The 17,012-nt window shown below is 41.1% G+C and overlaps 1 protein-coding gene across 5 annotated transcripts in view; it reads right to left on the bottom strand.

The window, feature by feature from the left end:
* MYO3B (myosin IIIB) overlaps window positions 1-17,012 on the bottom strand; it is a 501,265-nt gene that overhangs the window by 203,576 nt on the left and 280,677 nt on the right. For all 5 annotated transcript variants that reach the window (XR_001002191.1, XR_001002189.1, XR_001002190.1 and 2 more), the window contains exon 24: window positions 907-984. Coding sequence is in view for 2 of the 5 variants with exons in the window: in XM_011945915.1 (XP_011801305.1) it covers window positions 907-984 (78 nt within the window). In the remaining 3 variants the exon portion in view is untranslated. The remainder of the gene's footprint in view (window positions 1-906; window positions 985-17,012) is intronic.

Here is a 17,012-nt window from a genome sequence, read left to right as displayed (position 1 = left end):
AGGCTGGAGTGCAATGGTGCGATCTCGGCTCACTGCAACCTCCACCTCCCAGGTTCAAGCAATTCTCCTGCCTCAGCCTCCCAAGTAGCTAGAATTACAGGCATCTGCCACCACACCTGACTAATTTTTGCATTTTTAGTAGAGATGGGTTTTCACCATGTTGGCCAGGTCGGTCTCAAACTCTTGACCTCGGGTGATTTGCCTGTCTCAGCCTCCCAAAGTGCTGGGATTACAGGTGTAAGTCACTGTGCTTGGCCTAACAGCATTTCTACTGTGAAACTATCTGGATCTCAGCTTCCAGTGGTACGTGATCTCTAAAGGCCTTCCAACTCTAATGCTTTATAATTTGAAGACAAACAAATCTGTGCAAATTGCTGCAAGATTCTATGTGTCTTGTCTTTGTTATATAATGTGCATTTAACAGAGCCCTTCTAGAGACCGTGTTTTTACCCAAAGGAGGCATTTAACTAGATGAAGTATCAGAAATAGGGATGGCAGAAATGGGAAACAATAGGGCTCAGACAAACATATTTTACAATGGGTCAATTTAATCTAGGAAAATAAAGTCAATGCTAAGACAGATTCTCTTAGTATCTGAACTTCATAAGCCAACTTCTGGAACTTTATTAACTACTTTACTATTCAGTGTGCTAGAAAAGTGGCTGCCTCCAGTAACTTTAAGACCAAGAAGCAGCTCAGATGCTGACAGGATCAGTCATTTAATGGGCAGGAGGATTGTGTGCCCAGTGCTCTCTTTCCGCCCTGCTTCCCACCACTTCCCCAACCCAATGTTTCTTGACTCTGTGCTTTGCCCTTGTTTCACTGACTCTATCTGGGCATCTCATAAGAAGGCTTGGAGAGTCCTTTTTGGAAGTAGACAGAATACAGATCAAGAAGACTCCATACCCGGAAGTAAGAAGCCACAGTTTGCCTCTTCATGTTGGTGGTTTCTTCCGGATGCCGTATCACCTCCAGAGTGTCCACCTGGAAGCAAGACGGAGGCAAGTGGTTTGGGGATCCAGGCACTTACCTCATGCTCCACGTCTTCCCAAATCTGAAAGCCTGTTTGGCCGAATATCTGAGGGGCCATGGCATTTAGTACACAATAGTGTCCTACTGTGGGGAGAATTTTTCAAAACATAGAAACAAAAGAATATGCACCGTTCCACTCATTTGACAATACCTCACTCTGTAAAATACCATATGGTCTCAGTGTAAACCTCTGTTATTTTGATACTTCTCCATCTTCTAATGAACCTCCGTTAAATTCTCTAGTAAGGTCATATGAGACCAAACTACTGCCTACAAGGAAACTTGGCAAAGGGCCATGAGGCCAAATGATGATAAAGACATGATGGCCCCAAAGGCCAGGTTGTACCGCAGGGAATTAGGCCAGCACCAGTTGCCTTCCATGTCATCAGACTCTGATGCTGCAACACTCCTACCTCCCACAGTTCCCATGTGCTCACGGCAGATAGGAGCTCAGGCACCAAATCACTCGGAAACCCAATGGAATGAACCTGTTCTCAATATCTATCCCAACTACCTGGGCTGACTGGGAGGAATTTATTGATGAAAACAATTGTAGGGACTGACTGCAAGCAGCCTGCATTCCATTATTGTAATGCAACAACAAAAACTCTGCTTTTGTTTGCAGAGTGCATGAGTGGCATTTAGCACTGGCCTTGCCATGGCAGCTTCCCATCTGCTCTGAACAGGTGGCAAGGGTATAAAGCAGAAATGTTTGAAATGGAAGACACTGCTGTCAGCATGTGGGTTAGGCAGGGTGGACTGCCGTCCAGGCAGCCACCTTCCCATGAGATAAGGATGTCTGCAGGCTTGTTCAATGAAAGTGAAAAATTGGTGATAAAGGGGTGGGAGTTAGGAGGGGTGAATAAAGAGGCTTACCTAAAGGAGTATGTGGGAGACTGCGTGTAAAATGGAAGGAAATGCTTCCATTGGGATGGGTCAAGAAAATAGGTTTATTTAAGAAGGGGAGAAATCATGGTGCCAAGTTTTCAAAACCTAGAAAATCAACCTAAATAGTGAGCAGGTCTATGACCTGAGTAAAGACATCAGAGACAGTGCAGCTTTATTTTAATGGGCTGCACAGCAGATGCCATCAGTCCATTCACATGCAGCTGAAACAATGATACAACTGCCTGTAGGTTTGACATTTTAATTTTTTCTTTTTCTTTTTTTTTTTTTTTGTGAGACGGAGTCTTGCTCTGTTGCCCAGGCTGGAGTGCAGTGGTGGGATCTCTGCTCACTGCAAGCCTTGCCTCCTGGGTTCATGCCACTCTCCGGCCTCAGCCTCCCGAGTAGCTTGGGACTACAGGCGCCTGCCACCGCATCCAGTTAATTTTTTGTATTTTTAGTAGAGACGGGGTTTCACCATGTTAGCCAGGATGGTCTTGATCTCCTGACCTTGTGATCTGCCCGCCTTGGTCTCAAACTCCCGACCTCAGGTGATCCACCCGCCTCGGCCTCCCAAAGTGCTGGGATTGCAGGAGTGAGCCACCTCGCCCAGCCTCAACACTTCTTTTTATTAAGAGATCCTCCCTGAAGAAGCACCTCTAGCTTTGAACCTGCTTTTCCTCCTTCATTTCCCTCCCTTTTTATTCAAATTAACTAGTGAGCACCAGGGCCCCCAGGCAGCTGAAAAGCTCATTTATATTTTTCTACTGGTAGATGTTTATGGATTGACTTATTACCCTCCCTCAGAACTTATAACAGACCCTTGGCATTTGAGAATTTAACAGTTTAGTGACCACAAAATCTTTGATGTGTATTAATTCAGCTGAAACACAATTTAAAAGGAATACTCTTGTAAGAAAATTTCACATGTATCCCATAATCTGCACAAATAAAATATAAATAAATCAAAGGAATAATCTGTATTGTTTTCAAGATGAGCACTGGTTCCCTCCAGCAAATTGGAAAAATGCAGAGTTAGGCACCAATTTGTACTCCAAAAGTTATAAGGCTACGTGGTCAGAAGGTAGCTCCCAGCTAGTGACAGCCCCTCCAACTGCACAGCAGCTGTGTTTCAACAGGACTTCAAATTCTGTCCTTGCAATCACATACAGAGTGATGTTTGGAAATAAAGTAAAAACCTATTCTTTGATATATACAACCTGGAAATGCTAATGCTTATCTGTAATTCACCACCTACATACTTAGTACTGTATTTGACAGAATACGTGATATGTTATTGGGGTATTTTCTTTTTTTTTTTTTTTTTTTTTGAGATGGAGTTTTGCTCTGTCGCCTGGGCTGGAGTGCAGTGGCCGGATCTCAGCTCACTGCAAGCTCCGCCTCCCGGGTTTACGCCATTCTCCTGCCTCAGCCTCCTGAGTAGCTGGGACTGCAGGCGCCCGCCACCTCACCCGGCTAGTTTTTTGTATTTTTTAGTAGAGACGGGGTTTCACCGTGTTAGCCAGGATGGTCTCGATCTCCTGACCTCGTGATCCGCCCGTCTCGGCCTCCCAAAGTGCTGGGATTACAGGCTTGAGCCACCGCGCCCGGCCTGGGGTATTTTCTAATTTAAGAATTTAGAAAGGTCTTCGGTTGTTGAGGGGTCTCTTGTATATTTGCAGAGTCATAAGGTTCTCCTGAACTTGGAATGGATCTAAAAGAGAGAATTTCCAACAAGGAACAAACAAGAGGTTGCTTCTCTCAACCCTTTAAACTAGACCTCTCTCTGTATCAGGCCTCCCGTGGAACTCCAAAGCCAGCCCCTAAAGTCCAAACCAAAAGGGCTGAGAAGGTTGTTGTGTAGCCTAAGAGATTTTCTTCCTGAGCTAATTTCATTAATACAATAGTAGTAGCATCATTTAATTTTTTAACCAAAAATGCTTTTAGAAACAATTTGGAAAGTGGATTCTATTAGGGCATCATCTAGCAAATAGTTCTTCCCCGAAGTGGGGATTTAACAAAGAAAAAATCCTCTCCAAAGTATTTATATGTTTTTACCTTAGGAGAAAAAGAGAGACCAGAAAAGCTTTCCTAGGCTGAGTGATTGCTATTGACACACCTGGTTGAAATTCTTGCTAGCTGTGTGGCCATGCACCAGTTATACTCATGTGCCATAGAAGCAGGACATTTCGGTCAATGGTAAACTGTATATGCTACAGTAGTACCATAGATTATAATGGAGCTGAAAAATTCCCATTGCCTAGTGATGTTGTAGACATCATAATGTCACAGTGCACTTCATTTCTCATGTGTTTGTGGTGATTTGGTGTAAAGTAAACAAACCTGTGCTGCCTATTATATCAAAGTAGAGCATGTACAATAATGTACAGTACACTGGATACTAATAAACAACTATGTTACTGGTTTACATATTTACAATACTAGTAATCATTATTTTAGCCAGGTGCGGTGGTTCATGCCTGTAATCCCAGCACTTTGGGAGGCTGAGGTGGGCGGACCACTTGAGGTCAGGAGTTCGAGACCAGTCTGACCAATGAAGTGAAACCCTATCTCCACTTAAATACAAAAATTAGCCAGGCATGGTAGTGGGCACTTGTAGTCCTAGCTATTCAGGAGGCTGAGGCAGGATAACCACTTGAACCCGGGAGGCGGAGGTTGTAGTGAGCCGCGATCATGCCACTGCACTTCAGCCTGGAAGACAGAGCGAGACTCTGTCTCAAAAAAAAAAAACAAAAAAAAATCATTATTTTAGGGTGTACTCCATCTACTTACATTAAAAACAAAACAAAAAATGTTAACCATGGGACAGTCTCAGGCAGGTCCTTTAGGAGGTATTCAAGAAGAAGGCATTGCTATCACAGGAGATGATGACACTATGTGTGTTATTGCCCTAAAGACCTACCGGTTCGACAAGATGTGGAGTTAGTAGAAGAAAGTGATACTGATGATCCTGACCCTGTGTAGGCCTAGGCTAACGTATGTGTTTGTGTCTTTGTTTTTCACAAAGAAGTTTTTTTTTTTTTTTTTTTTTTCACAAAAAATTTTTTTTTTTTTTTTTTTTTTTTTGAGACGGAGTCTCGCTTTGTTGCCCAGGCTGGAGTGCAGTGGCTGGATCTCAGCTCACTGCAAGCTCCGCCTCCCGGGTTTACGCCATTCTCCTGCCTCAGCCTCCTGAGTGGCTGGGACTACAGGCGCCCGCCACCTCGCCCGGCTAGTTTTTTGTATTTTTTAGTAGAGACGGGGTTTCACCGTGTTAGCCAGGATGGTCTCGATCTCCTGACCTCGTGATCCGCCCGTCTCGGCCTCCCAAAGTGCTGGGATTACAGGCTTGAGCCACCACGCCCGGCCCTCAAAGAAGTTTTAGAAGTAAAAGTAAAAATGTTTAAATAGAAGCTTATAGAATAAAGACATAAAGAAAGATTTTTGTACAGTTGTACAATGTGTTTGTGTTTTAAGCTAAGTGTTATTATAAAAAAAGAGTGAAAAAGTCTTTTAGACAGACTTATCCCAAACCATTCTTTGTTTTGCAGACTTTTTAAGTTCATAAAATAAAAGAGTTAAACTAAGGTTAATTTATTATTGAAGAAAATGCATTTTAAAATAAATTTAGTATAGTCTAAGTGTATGTTATTTATAAAGTCTACAGGAGTGTACACTAATGTCTCAGGCCTTCACATTCACTCGCCACACACTCACTGACTCACCCAGAGTGACTTCCAGTCCTGTAAGCTCCATTCACGGTAAGTGCACTATGTAGGTGTGCCATTTTTAATCCTTTGTACCACATTTTTACCGTACCTTTTCTATGTTTAGATACAAAAATACTTACCACTGTGTTATACTGCCTACAGTATTCAGTACAGTAACATGCTGCACAGGTTTGTAGTCTTGGAGCAATAGGCTATAGCTTATAGCCTAGGTGCATAGTAAGCTATACCATCTAGGTTTGTGTAAGCACACTCTGTGACTGAACGACGACAAAAATCACCCAGTGATGTAGTCCTCAGAATATATCAACATTATTAAGTGACTGATGACTGTATTTAACCTTTAAAAGCCTCTGTTTTCCTCATTAATAAAATTGGTTAGTCAAAACTGCTGCCTTGCACACATGTAACAAATAACGTTAGTTCTCCTTCCATCATTACCGTGATTGATTTAGTTTTAGTGTAGTGATAAATATCAAGGATGCAAAGTGCGTTCAGTGGCAGGAGAGTTCTGCTACCACACAACTCAGCAAGGAGATCTTTATATTTATTGGTAAGAAAAATAGTTCCAATGAAACTGTTGGGGTACAGAAACATATACCCCAAAATGTGGTACTGTGACATGTTGAACTAAAGAAGAGTCAAGGTCTCTCTGATACCCCCAACCCCCATCTCTTAATCCTCTGTCTCTCCCATAGCCCAGAATGAAGCTGTTCTCTAAATTCCTTTATCTGCCTAAAGTCTAGAGCCGCCAAAGAAAACAATTATCTGTGATCCCTTCCCTGAGTTTTTCATTAACTAAACTCATATCACAGGAAGAAAGGCTGCAGTCTGTCAACACAACTGAACAGACTTGTCCCAAACCATTGTTTGTTTTGCAGTCCTAACAGACTTTGTCCCAGGCCATTGTATGTTTTTCAAGGCCATTAAATTCCCGTAAAATCATTTACCATACCCCTGAAATCATCCACGCTTCTCCATCTCCCTCTCCCTTAAGAAGGGTATATAACCATCTGTGTACCATGTGTCTGATAGGTAATCATTCTGTGAGTCTCCCCTATTCTCGTTAATACATCTGTATTCTTTTGCTCCTATTAATCTGCCTCTTGTCAGTTTATTTTCAGCAGACTTTCAGAGAGTGAGGAAGTTTTCCCTTGGTCCCTATAAGACCAATATCAAAATGATCAATAGAAGCCATATTCCGGACAAAACCATTGTCTGTCTAACCCAGTATGGTTTCCTCCTACAACACAGACTTAGGCAACAATGTAAGTCAGCTGGAGCTGAGCAAGCGTGCTTTCTGTCCACAATGATAAACATCCTGCATGGTTCCTTGTGAATGGTTAGCCTTCAGAGTGGTCACGAATAAGTTTTACAAATTGTGTTACAGTCCCCAAGCCACAGCAGTTGAGCAAGCTTCTATATACATATGGGCTCCACACATGGAATTTTAAATGATTATCAAAACTTGAGTAATATAGTATATATTCAGTGTTTCCTATCTGAAATCACTGTACTAAATACTTCCTATGTTATGTCACTAAATTCTCAAAATGACCTATGAGGTAAATAATATTATTCTTCCCATTCTACATATGAGGAAGTTAAGACTAATATATTTTAGGTAAAATTCCCAGAGTCCTACAGCCAGTAGATGACCATGCCTGTATCTGAACCCACTATGATTCCTACACCATATTTCTTAAACATTATATACTGCCACTGAAACCACCTTTGCAAAAATTATAACTGAGATAATTATCACAGTGAAAGAGACCTGACATAACTGACTCCATCTTGCTTCTAACCTCCAAGCTGTCCTTGTTCATTCCTGGGTGTAGGCCGAACTAACTTTAGGAGGAACTTAGTTGAGCTTTGAAACAAAGACAACAACAGCCCTTTCCCAAAACAAATCCCCTTCCTGCCTGGGGACTAGACTGCCTTTGCAGGACTAACAAATCAGCCACAAGATTAGAAATCATGGTTTAGGAGTCATGCAGCTGGAGGCTGCCAGATTCTACATTTTTCCAAATTGCTCCCAGGGATAGCATCAGTATTGTAAGGCCTAAGATCAGTGCTTGAGATATTTATAGACCCTGCACTCGATGGACCAGCTGGCACCATCCAGATCCATAAACTGGCTCATCTGGTCTTATGGTCCCAACCCAGGAATTGACTCAGTGCAAGAGGACAGTTTCGACTCCCTATGATTTCATCTCTGACCTGACCAATCAGAACTCCCAATGCACTGTCCCCCCTACCCACAGAATTATGCTTAAAAATTCAGATCCCCAAATTCTCTCATTTTAGTAATAAAAAACTCTAGTCTCCCACACAACTGGCTCTATGTGAATTATTCTTTCTCTATTGCAATTCCCGTCTTGATCAATCGGCTCTGTCTAGGCAGCAGGCAAGATGAGCCCGTTGAGTGGTTACAAATTTGGAGGCTGGTCTGGGATTGCCTTTGTAGCTACCTGCCCATGGTTCGGTAGCCCCACTCCTCTGATGGATCCAGAGGCCAGCCCAAGCAGCCACCTAGTTCTCTTGGATTAGAGGATGACTCTCACACTGTCTCTACTGGCAGGTCAGTGCCAGCCCAATGTTCATGAATTTAATTGCAATAGAGAAATAGCCCTGGGGAGACATTTCATAACTGCAGCCCCACGGTAGGACGTCTGTCTGTAGCTCCACCACAGGGTGTCTGTAACTGGAGCCATATTGCAGGGTGTGTCTCTGTCTGTAGCAAAATCATGGAGTGTCTGTAGCTGTAGCCCCATTATGAGGTGTCTGATTTGGTGAGTATTCTAGGAGCTGCCAACACCTCCTCCCTTCTCCTGATAGTTTTGGCTTCTTCAAAGTCTCAGTTGGCCCTCCCTAATGTGTAGGAAGAGTCTTGGTTCTGGAGATTTCTTCTCAATCAGGAAGATTTGGGGGAGATTTCTCAGATGGAGAATAGGAGGTTAGTTTGGAAGGAATACTCTTGGAATTCTTGGCAAGGGATCTTGATTTGGAAGGCCTTCTGTCCATCTTGTCTTTGTTGTGTGTGTTTGTATGTGTGGAAGGGATCTCTGAAGAAACTGCTGACCAAAGTCCAGCAGGCCTAACTTGAAGAACCCTCTGTAAGTGTAATCGCATTCGGTGAGCCCTGAAGAAAGCTCAAAAGGCCTGACTCTGATTCTCCTCTCTTCGTCTTGCCAAGAGACCACTCATCGAATTCCTGGTTGGAGGTCATCCCTCCCCACCTTAAGTGGATCAAAGATGACAGAGACCAACGGGAGAAAGTTTGAGCCTTGTTACGTCAATTTTGGGTGTGGAATTAGGTGACTAGTGTCTGTTTTGTCGTGTGTATTTTGTTTCCGCTGGGATGGAAAACGTTAATTTGGTTCCTCACGCAGCCCATTGGGTGGCATCTTGCAAAACTAGAAAGCTTTTGCCTATGGTTCCATAAAACAGAAAGTGGCCATTTTCTTTTGTAATGGGTCCCCACAGCTTGGTGCAGTGAGCAGGGTCATCAAAAGCTGCTCTGTTCTTCTGAAAGTTGCAGAGAAAGGGAACCCAGAAACCTGATACCTCGTATGCTGGCAAAAAGGGTAAGAATTTCTTACCAGCCAGGTTTCTGGTTGGTTGGTCGGTCGGTCTGTCTGTCTCTCTCTCTGTGTGTGTGTGTGTGAATGGTAAACATCACTGTGTCTTCTGCAAAGGTTTGATTAATAGAAAAAAAGGATTTGTGAGACTAGTCTTATTAGGATGCAGCAAATCTGGTGTACTTTGTGCTAAGAATTTGTCTTTCTGTAATGGAGAGGCAGTGTCACAGGACAGAACGTGGGCTTTGGACCCCTAAACACCTACTTTTCAAGCCAGCCTGGCAGGCTTGTCCGTTACAAACTTTGCTGCAGGCCCCTGAAACCTATATTGGATGAAGTTTCTCTCTCATGTTGTTTTATGTCCTTAAAATCTTAACCTTGTGACCATGTGGGGATACTTTAGTCTCTGTCATCCAGAGGACAAGTATTTTGGGGTTCATGTCATAGCTAGCCCTAAAAATTATCTTAAGCAGTTTAAAGCCTTTGCAAGCTCAAAATTGGCTACTCTAGGCCTCTTTTGGGAAGAACAATAGAAACTGCTTAATGTTGTAGCTCCATAGCTAAGGCTTTGTTTTCTGACAATGGCAGCCTAGGTTCAATTCTTGGCTTAGGAAATCAGTCCTTTCTGCTTTGTTATTTATGAAACTTTTTGCCATTTATTGATTCTTTTCCCCCAGGGATTGCTTCTGATTTCCTGTCTTAATTTTTTATTTCTCTGAATTACCTTTCGGTAGATTCTAAATCTTGTAAATAAACTGTTTATTGTCTCTTTGAGACACCTTATGCATCCATGATCAAGTTAAAACCTTAGTTAAAACTTATTAATTTCACTGGGAGGTTACCTGTGGTAGAATTCAAAAGCTAGAAATATTGGCTCTCCTGACTGGAGTCTGGAATGAGATTTTAAAAGTTTTTTTAAAAAACAAAAGAGCTCTACTGTTAAAATCAGCTTAATTAAAATGGATATCCAAGCTATACATATTTAAAAGGCCTTTATCTTTTTCCTCTTCTTGAATCGCTTTTTTCTGAAAAAGCTTTTTCTTCTCAGTTGACGGAATTATTTTTCTCCATTTTGTCTGCTTCCCGCTCCTGATGCCCACATGAGAGAATCTAAGAATTTCAAACAGCCTGGACTCCTGGGGAAAAACAGAGGTGGTACCACAGACCCCATTCTGGAAAAAACCTATTTTCCTCATGGAACCCCAGGAATTGAAAGTAGATAAATCTCTCTCAAAATCTAAGGCTGTGTTTGGGTTTTCATTGTGTTACCTGACCGTTTTTTTGACTTTTGGGGGCATCAGAAATCACTTTACATTATGGGAAAATCTTTAGCCTTGGTGTATAGCAACTTTAAGGGATATTGGCTGTTATGGAGGGATACTTGGGTCTTTGCGTGCTTGGATTAGAGAAGCATGCTTGGTCACCTGGAAGGTATGCAAACATCCCCCTCTTCCACTGAGAGATGAGACTCCTGTGGGGATGGGCTGATTACAAAATGGGCTGATCGGCTTTGGGTTGTCTTGTAATAAAATGCACAGTAAAAGCATTGCACTGTCTTCTTCCATAGTCTTTCCCTCTTTTTGGGGATCCAGGATGTGATATAAAAATGGGACCCCTCGGCCGGGCGCAGTGGCTCATGCCTGTAATCCCAGCACTTTGGGAGGCCGAGGCAGGTGGATCACGAGGTCAGGATATCCAGACCATTCTGGTCAACACAGTGAAACCCTGTCTCTGTGAAAAATACAAAAAACAAAATCAGCCGTGCATGGTGGTGAGCGCCTGTGGTCCCAGCTACTCGGGAGGCTGAGGCAGGAGAATAGCTTGAACCTGGGAGGCAGAGCTTACAGTGAGCCGAGTCTGTGCCACTGCACTCCAGACTGGGTGACAGAGCGAGATTCCGTCTCAAAAAAAAAAAAAAAAAAGGGACCCTTAATTTTGGGGATCTGTTTCTGCCTTCCAGCTGTGCTTGCTTATTAGGCTCTGGAAACAGCAAGCTTTCCTGACCCTATTCCCCCAAGGGCTCCACCCTGAAGCCAGTAATCCAATTATTGACAAACGAAAATCTTGACAACTACTGGATATTCTTCTCTCTGTATATTTATATCTGTTTGTGTGATGTTTATATATGAAAGAGCTCTGAACAATTGGGGGCAAAATAAGGGCTTAACTAAAATATTTTGTCAGAAAAATAGAAACTTTAATGCCTTTTTGTTCATGTGACTTTAGTAATCTTTCAGAAATAAAGACAACTTTAAAGATTATTGGTAAAATAAAAACATCTTCAAAATTTAGACATTTGATCGAGACATTTGGTCTAAATTAGGTCAGATATTAGGTTTGCTAAATGCTTTAAGGTAATAAACTGCTTCTTTGACTTTTGAAAACTGTTTGACTTACCTACTTTGGAGCCATTAGGTTCTAGATAAGACCTGGGGGATATGTGGCGTAAGCCACACCCCCTAACTGTACTAGGAAGAATCAGACCTTATTTGCACTTCTGTCTGGTGTCCTAGGCTCCACAGCCAGTATATATTAAAATCATTTACTTATCAGGCTTTTCACAAAAAATGAAAGATGCTAAAAGTTAACAGTGTAACACGTCCACTGGAAAAAGAGTTTTACATGCAAGGTTGTAAGGTATAGAAGGAAAGTAGAATGTGGTTTTGGTGGGAAATTATAAGAAGGCATGGGAATATGGTTTTTGTTAAAGGGAATGTAATTTTGTCTAGTTCAGAGGGTTTTAAAGGATGTCTTAACCTAAAAGAGTAAAGGGTCAAAACTGAAGTTTAAGCAAGGTGGAAAGGTTTGTGAAGGGTTGATCTTGTAAAGGAAGTTCTGTGAAAAGAAGCAAGTTGGCTAAGAGTTGAGGGCAACTGTTTTGTAATTTTCTGTATATCGAACAGCAAAATAAAAGCACATTGATGTGGAGCCAGAATCTGGGCCTATGTGTCTGAGTAACAGGGTTTTCTTTTTAAAAAATTCATCTGTTTAACAGAAAATTGTAAAGAGTTAGTTATAAGAAGTTTATGAGAATCTTACCTTATAGTCAAACTAATTAAAACTACATAAATTTATAAATTTGTATTAAAAACTAGCTTTAGCATTAAAGATGCCCTAAAGCAAACATGAAACTTGCTTTTCTCTTTTGAAAAAGATTTTTATGTAATATTAAGAGACAATTAAAACAAATCTTGTTTGCCTTTTGAGTAAACTACAAAAAAAAAAAAGGGAGGGGAAAGAGAAAAGACAGATTCAGTTGACCTCATGCTGTCTTCATCGGATATTATTGTCTAGAAAGCTGAGTCTCCTCTCTATCAGAGTAAAGGTTTTCTCCTTTTTAAAATTTCTGGGTTATCATTTTGGCCATATGAATGACTTATGGTGACCTGGGATTCTATTTAGTGATATCCAGTGTTGTAAACCTTCGATATTTGACAAACTTTCCAAAGTCAAATGATAAGGTATGTCTTTTTCTGACCTAATTAATCTTTTAGATATTAGGTCCCCTAAAGTGCAAAAATGATGTATTTGCCTTATTTTACATAAAAATCACACAGGAAACATTGTCAACTATGAAATGATGTTTGGCTTTCTTTGGAGTGTATTTTTATAAATATGTTATTTGTATGTGTTCAAAAATTATAGGAAGCTTCTATAATTCTGATATAATTTAATGTATATTAAGCCTTTTAATTATTATGTAAAATTGTTGTATGCCACAGAAGTAATCAAAATTCCTAGTCAATTGTAGCTTTAATAGTGGCTGCCTAAGACTTTTGTCATCCACAGACAAACTGTCTTGTTTTGATCCTTTTCAGTAGGCAGTTTATAATCAGATATAGGGCTCTGATGGGTTCTCTTGAATGTAAGTCTCTGATAACTTTAGATATTGTGTTATTGGAATAGAGGAAACAAAACAAACTTCTAGGACTCACAGAGAGCTAATGTGATAAACATTGCTAATCCTTTTGTTTTTCAGAGTCAATAAAACTTTTTCTTTTGAGCTATTTAGAACATTTAGCAATTGAGTAAAGTATACTCCCACGAATGAAATTTGGAGCATATTGCTTTCTCTCCACCTGATTCATCCAGAATTTAGAAACTATTTGTGAGTATTCTCAATTTATGGCAGTCTAGTTTTTTTGCATAAGTGCAATAAGAATCTCTTTTCTTTTGTAACAGGACACAATTGGAGAAACTGGTTATTTTACTAAGGCTTTGACTGGAATGGTATGCTTTCTTTAAATAATCAAAGTTGACTTATAGAGCCAATAAAGGGAAAGCTGGCCTCATACCTTGTCTACACATTCCCTGTACAGGGTTCCTGACCTGTACTAAATAAAGAATGTCACTTTCTGACAGGCCCAGGAGCACCAAGTTATCTTAGGACCTTCAGAGGAGGAAAATTCACTCAACTCATACAGGTATTTGCAAGTATAGATAAATCTGTGACTGGGCTTCAAGGCTTTAAAAGTACAATCTGAGATTCTCTATAGAACAAAGTTTCAGCAAAGCCAATTTTAAAAGAGCCTATATGGCAAATAATTATTCCTACTGGACTTTATGCAAATAATCAAGCCAAGCATAATAGGACTAAAATTTATTTTGCAAGTAAATTTGACCTACTATGATTTATCTTTAATAAAATTGAGGACTAGTGAGAGAAAAATTATATTTCAAAAAAATAAAAAACAACTATACTACACTTGTTGTTAGTTGTTCTTGAGTTTTTATTGCTTTCTGCAATTTGGATTAAATCCTAAATTATCTATGGGCTACAAGTCCCCAAACTAATGCTTTCAAATCTTTACTTTTAAAACTTGGAATTGCACTGCTTATCCCAGAACACATTATTTACCTTACAGTATGCTGTTCTATAAATGCTGCATTAAAACTATAGATGAGAATACTAACACCCCTGTCATGTAAACCTTGAAACCCCTACCAGGCACCTATAAGTAGGTGCAGACAGCTGCAAAGTAGTTCTACTCCTCTTACCTTGGGGTCAATACCTAACCCCACCACGCCCCCTGTTCAGCAGGAAGATGTTAGAGTGGTCTTCATCCTTTTCCTATCTTCATAGAATAAGGTGTTACAAAACCCAAAGGAAGGGACTGAAACTACCTTTGCAAAAATTGTAACTGAGACAACTATTACAGTGAAAGAGATCTAATGTAACTGACTCCATCTTGCTTCTAACCTCCAAGCTGTCCTTGTTCATTCCTGGGTGTAGGCCAAACTAACTTCAGGAGGAACTTAGTTCGTAGTTTAGCTTTGAAACAAAGACAACAACAGCCCTTTCCCAAAATAAATCCTCTTCCCACCTGGGGACTAGACTGCCTTTGCAGGACTAACAAATTAGCCACAAGATTAGAAATTATGGTAGGCCGGGCGCGGTGGCTCAAGCCTGTAATCCCAGCACTTTGGGAGGCTGAGACGGGTGGATCATGAGGTCAGGAGATCGAGACCATCCTGGCTAACATGGTGAAACCCCGTCTCTACTAAAAAATACTAAAAAACTAGCTGGGCGAGGTGGCGGGCGCCTGTAGTCCCAGCTACTGGGGAGGCTGAGGCAGGAGAATGGCGTAAACCTGGGAGGCGGAGCTTGCAGTGAGCTGAGATCCGGCCACTGCACTCCAGCCCCAGCGATAGAGCGAGACTCCATCTCAAAAAAAAAAAAAAAGAAATTATGGTAGAGGAGTCAAGCAGCTGGAGGCTGCAAGACTCTAAAACTCCCCAAATTGCTCCTGGGGACAGCATCAGTATTGTAAGGCTGAAGATCAGTGCTTGAGATATTTACAGACCCTGAACTTGATGGACAAGCTGGCATCATCCAGATCCATAAACTGGCTCATCTGGTCTTACAGTCCCAACCCAGAAACTGACTCAGTGCCAGAGGACAGCTTCAACTCCCTATGATTTCATCTCTGATCTCACCAATCAGAACTCCCGATTCACTTGCCCCCTACCTACCAAAGTATCCTTCAGAACTCCAATCCTTGAATACTTGAGGAGGCTGATTTGAGTAATAATAAAACCCTGGTCTCCTCACAGCCAGAATTGTGCGAATTACTCTCTCTCTATTGTAATTCCCATCTTGATCAACTGGTTCTGTCTAGGCAATGGGCAAAGTGATCCCACAGGGTGGTTATACCACCCAATGTGGTTTGATACAACTTATAAAATAAAAGTCTGAAAGCATGGTATCAGTAAAAAGATTTGCCTCATTTGTCAACTAAATTTACTCTTAGATAAAGATACAGACTCCAAAGAATCCCATAACCATCTAGATTTTGGCAATAAATGAAAACTGAAGAATTTCCTCCTGTTCTTAGTAAGTGCTCACTATTTGCATCCTGAAGCCTCAGAAGTGCTCATATTTATTATCTTCTTGACAAAGCCCCTTTAGAAGAATTTTATTGCTATTAAGTGATGTATCTATCCCTTAAGAAGAAGGAAAAAACCCTACAGCACCACTGATCTCAAACATCTTTAGAGTACTGAGTGGAAAGCAAGACACATCGAAAACTGGCTCTGTGCAGTGCTGCTCCATGTGTTGAAGCTGACAGAGTTAAGGACATGCTATCCCCAAATATGGGACTTTGGCAGTTAAACAGCAGAGGCAAGAAGGCCACTCTCACCTTCCCACAACTCTTCTCTGAAGCAGGCCAGAATACCTAGGAAGGTCACTCTCCGCTATTTTCCCTCGCTCCTCCCCTGAAGACCCTCATGTGACAGATGTCCTGACCTGAGGTAAGGAATACCCAGAGGTAAGGAAAGCCACACAGGGACACCAAGAAGAATCTGAGCAAACAGACCTTGCTAAGCAAGCCCCAGTTTATTACCACGAAATCATACCCCTTTGTTTTTCAGTCATAATTCTGCACAACTGACCATAAAAATACACAGATTTCCCTGTTCCTTTGGGTCTTCATATCTGATGGCTCTCATGTCATCTAAAACTTAAATAAATTTTTATGCTTTTCTCTCGTTAATCTGTTTTTTGTTATAAGAGGTCTCAGCCATAAACCTTCTGATGGGCGAGGAAACAATATTACTTTTCCCCCACACTTGTAGAGCCCAGCTTTATCCAGGGCCACATCTGTAATTTTACCTTGGATAAGTCAGATAGTAACTGGAGTTGGTTTTGTTTCATTTTTTATTGCTATTCTTGCACTTCATATTTTTGATGCCTTAATGATTAGAATTTTCAACTCATTTTCTAAGTGAAAACAAATCTTTAGTCATTTTCGTCAGACCCATACACATTATTATTTTAATGATGTAAATATATGCCACACACTAGAAGGCACACTTTTCATGTGGGCAGGGTCTGAGCCATGGTAGACAGTACAGGGAAGGAGGCAACACTGTACTGGTACTGTGGGTATAGAAGGCAGAGGATATGCCTTAGTCCAACAGTCAAAAATCAAACAGAGGAAAGGAGAGGAATGTGGGTTGACAGAAAATATGACATGGGGTTCTTTAATGTTTCTGTGTCATAATCCCTTTTAAAACTGGTAGAAGTCAGTGACTCCAAAAAAAACCACACAGACAATCCATCTTCATTATCTGAGGATTTGTCTACTTGCTAAAATTTATTTGTAACCCAAAGTCAATACCTGCAATGCTTTCATAGTCATTCACAGAAATGCTCAGTCCCCTGATGCACACATTTCCAGCTGAGGTCAAAGAGGATGATGCTCTGCCTTCTTATTTCAGCTCTCATAAACAGGTGTCCTTTTCAGGTTTGTTTAAGTACCACTTTTTTTTTTTTTTTTTT

The sequence above is a fragment of the Colobus angolensis genome, unplaced genomic scaffold (assembly GCF_000951035.1).
Source record: "Colobus angolensis palliatus isolate OR3802 unplaced genomic scaffold, Cang.pa_1.0 Scaffold247, whole genome shotgun sequence".
NCBI lineage: Eukaryota > Metazoa > Chordata > Mammalia > Primates > Cercopithecidae > Colobus > Colobus angolensis.
This window is presented reverse-complemented; position numbering and strand designations above follow the sequence as displayed.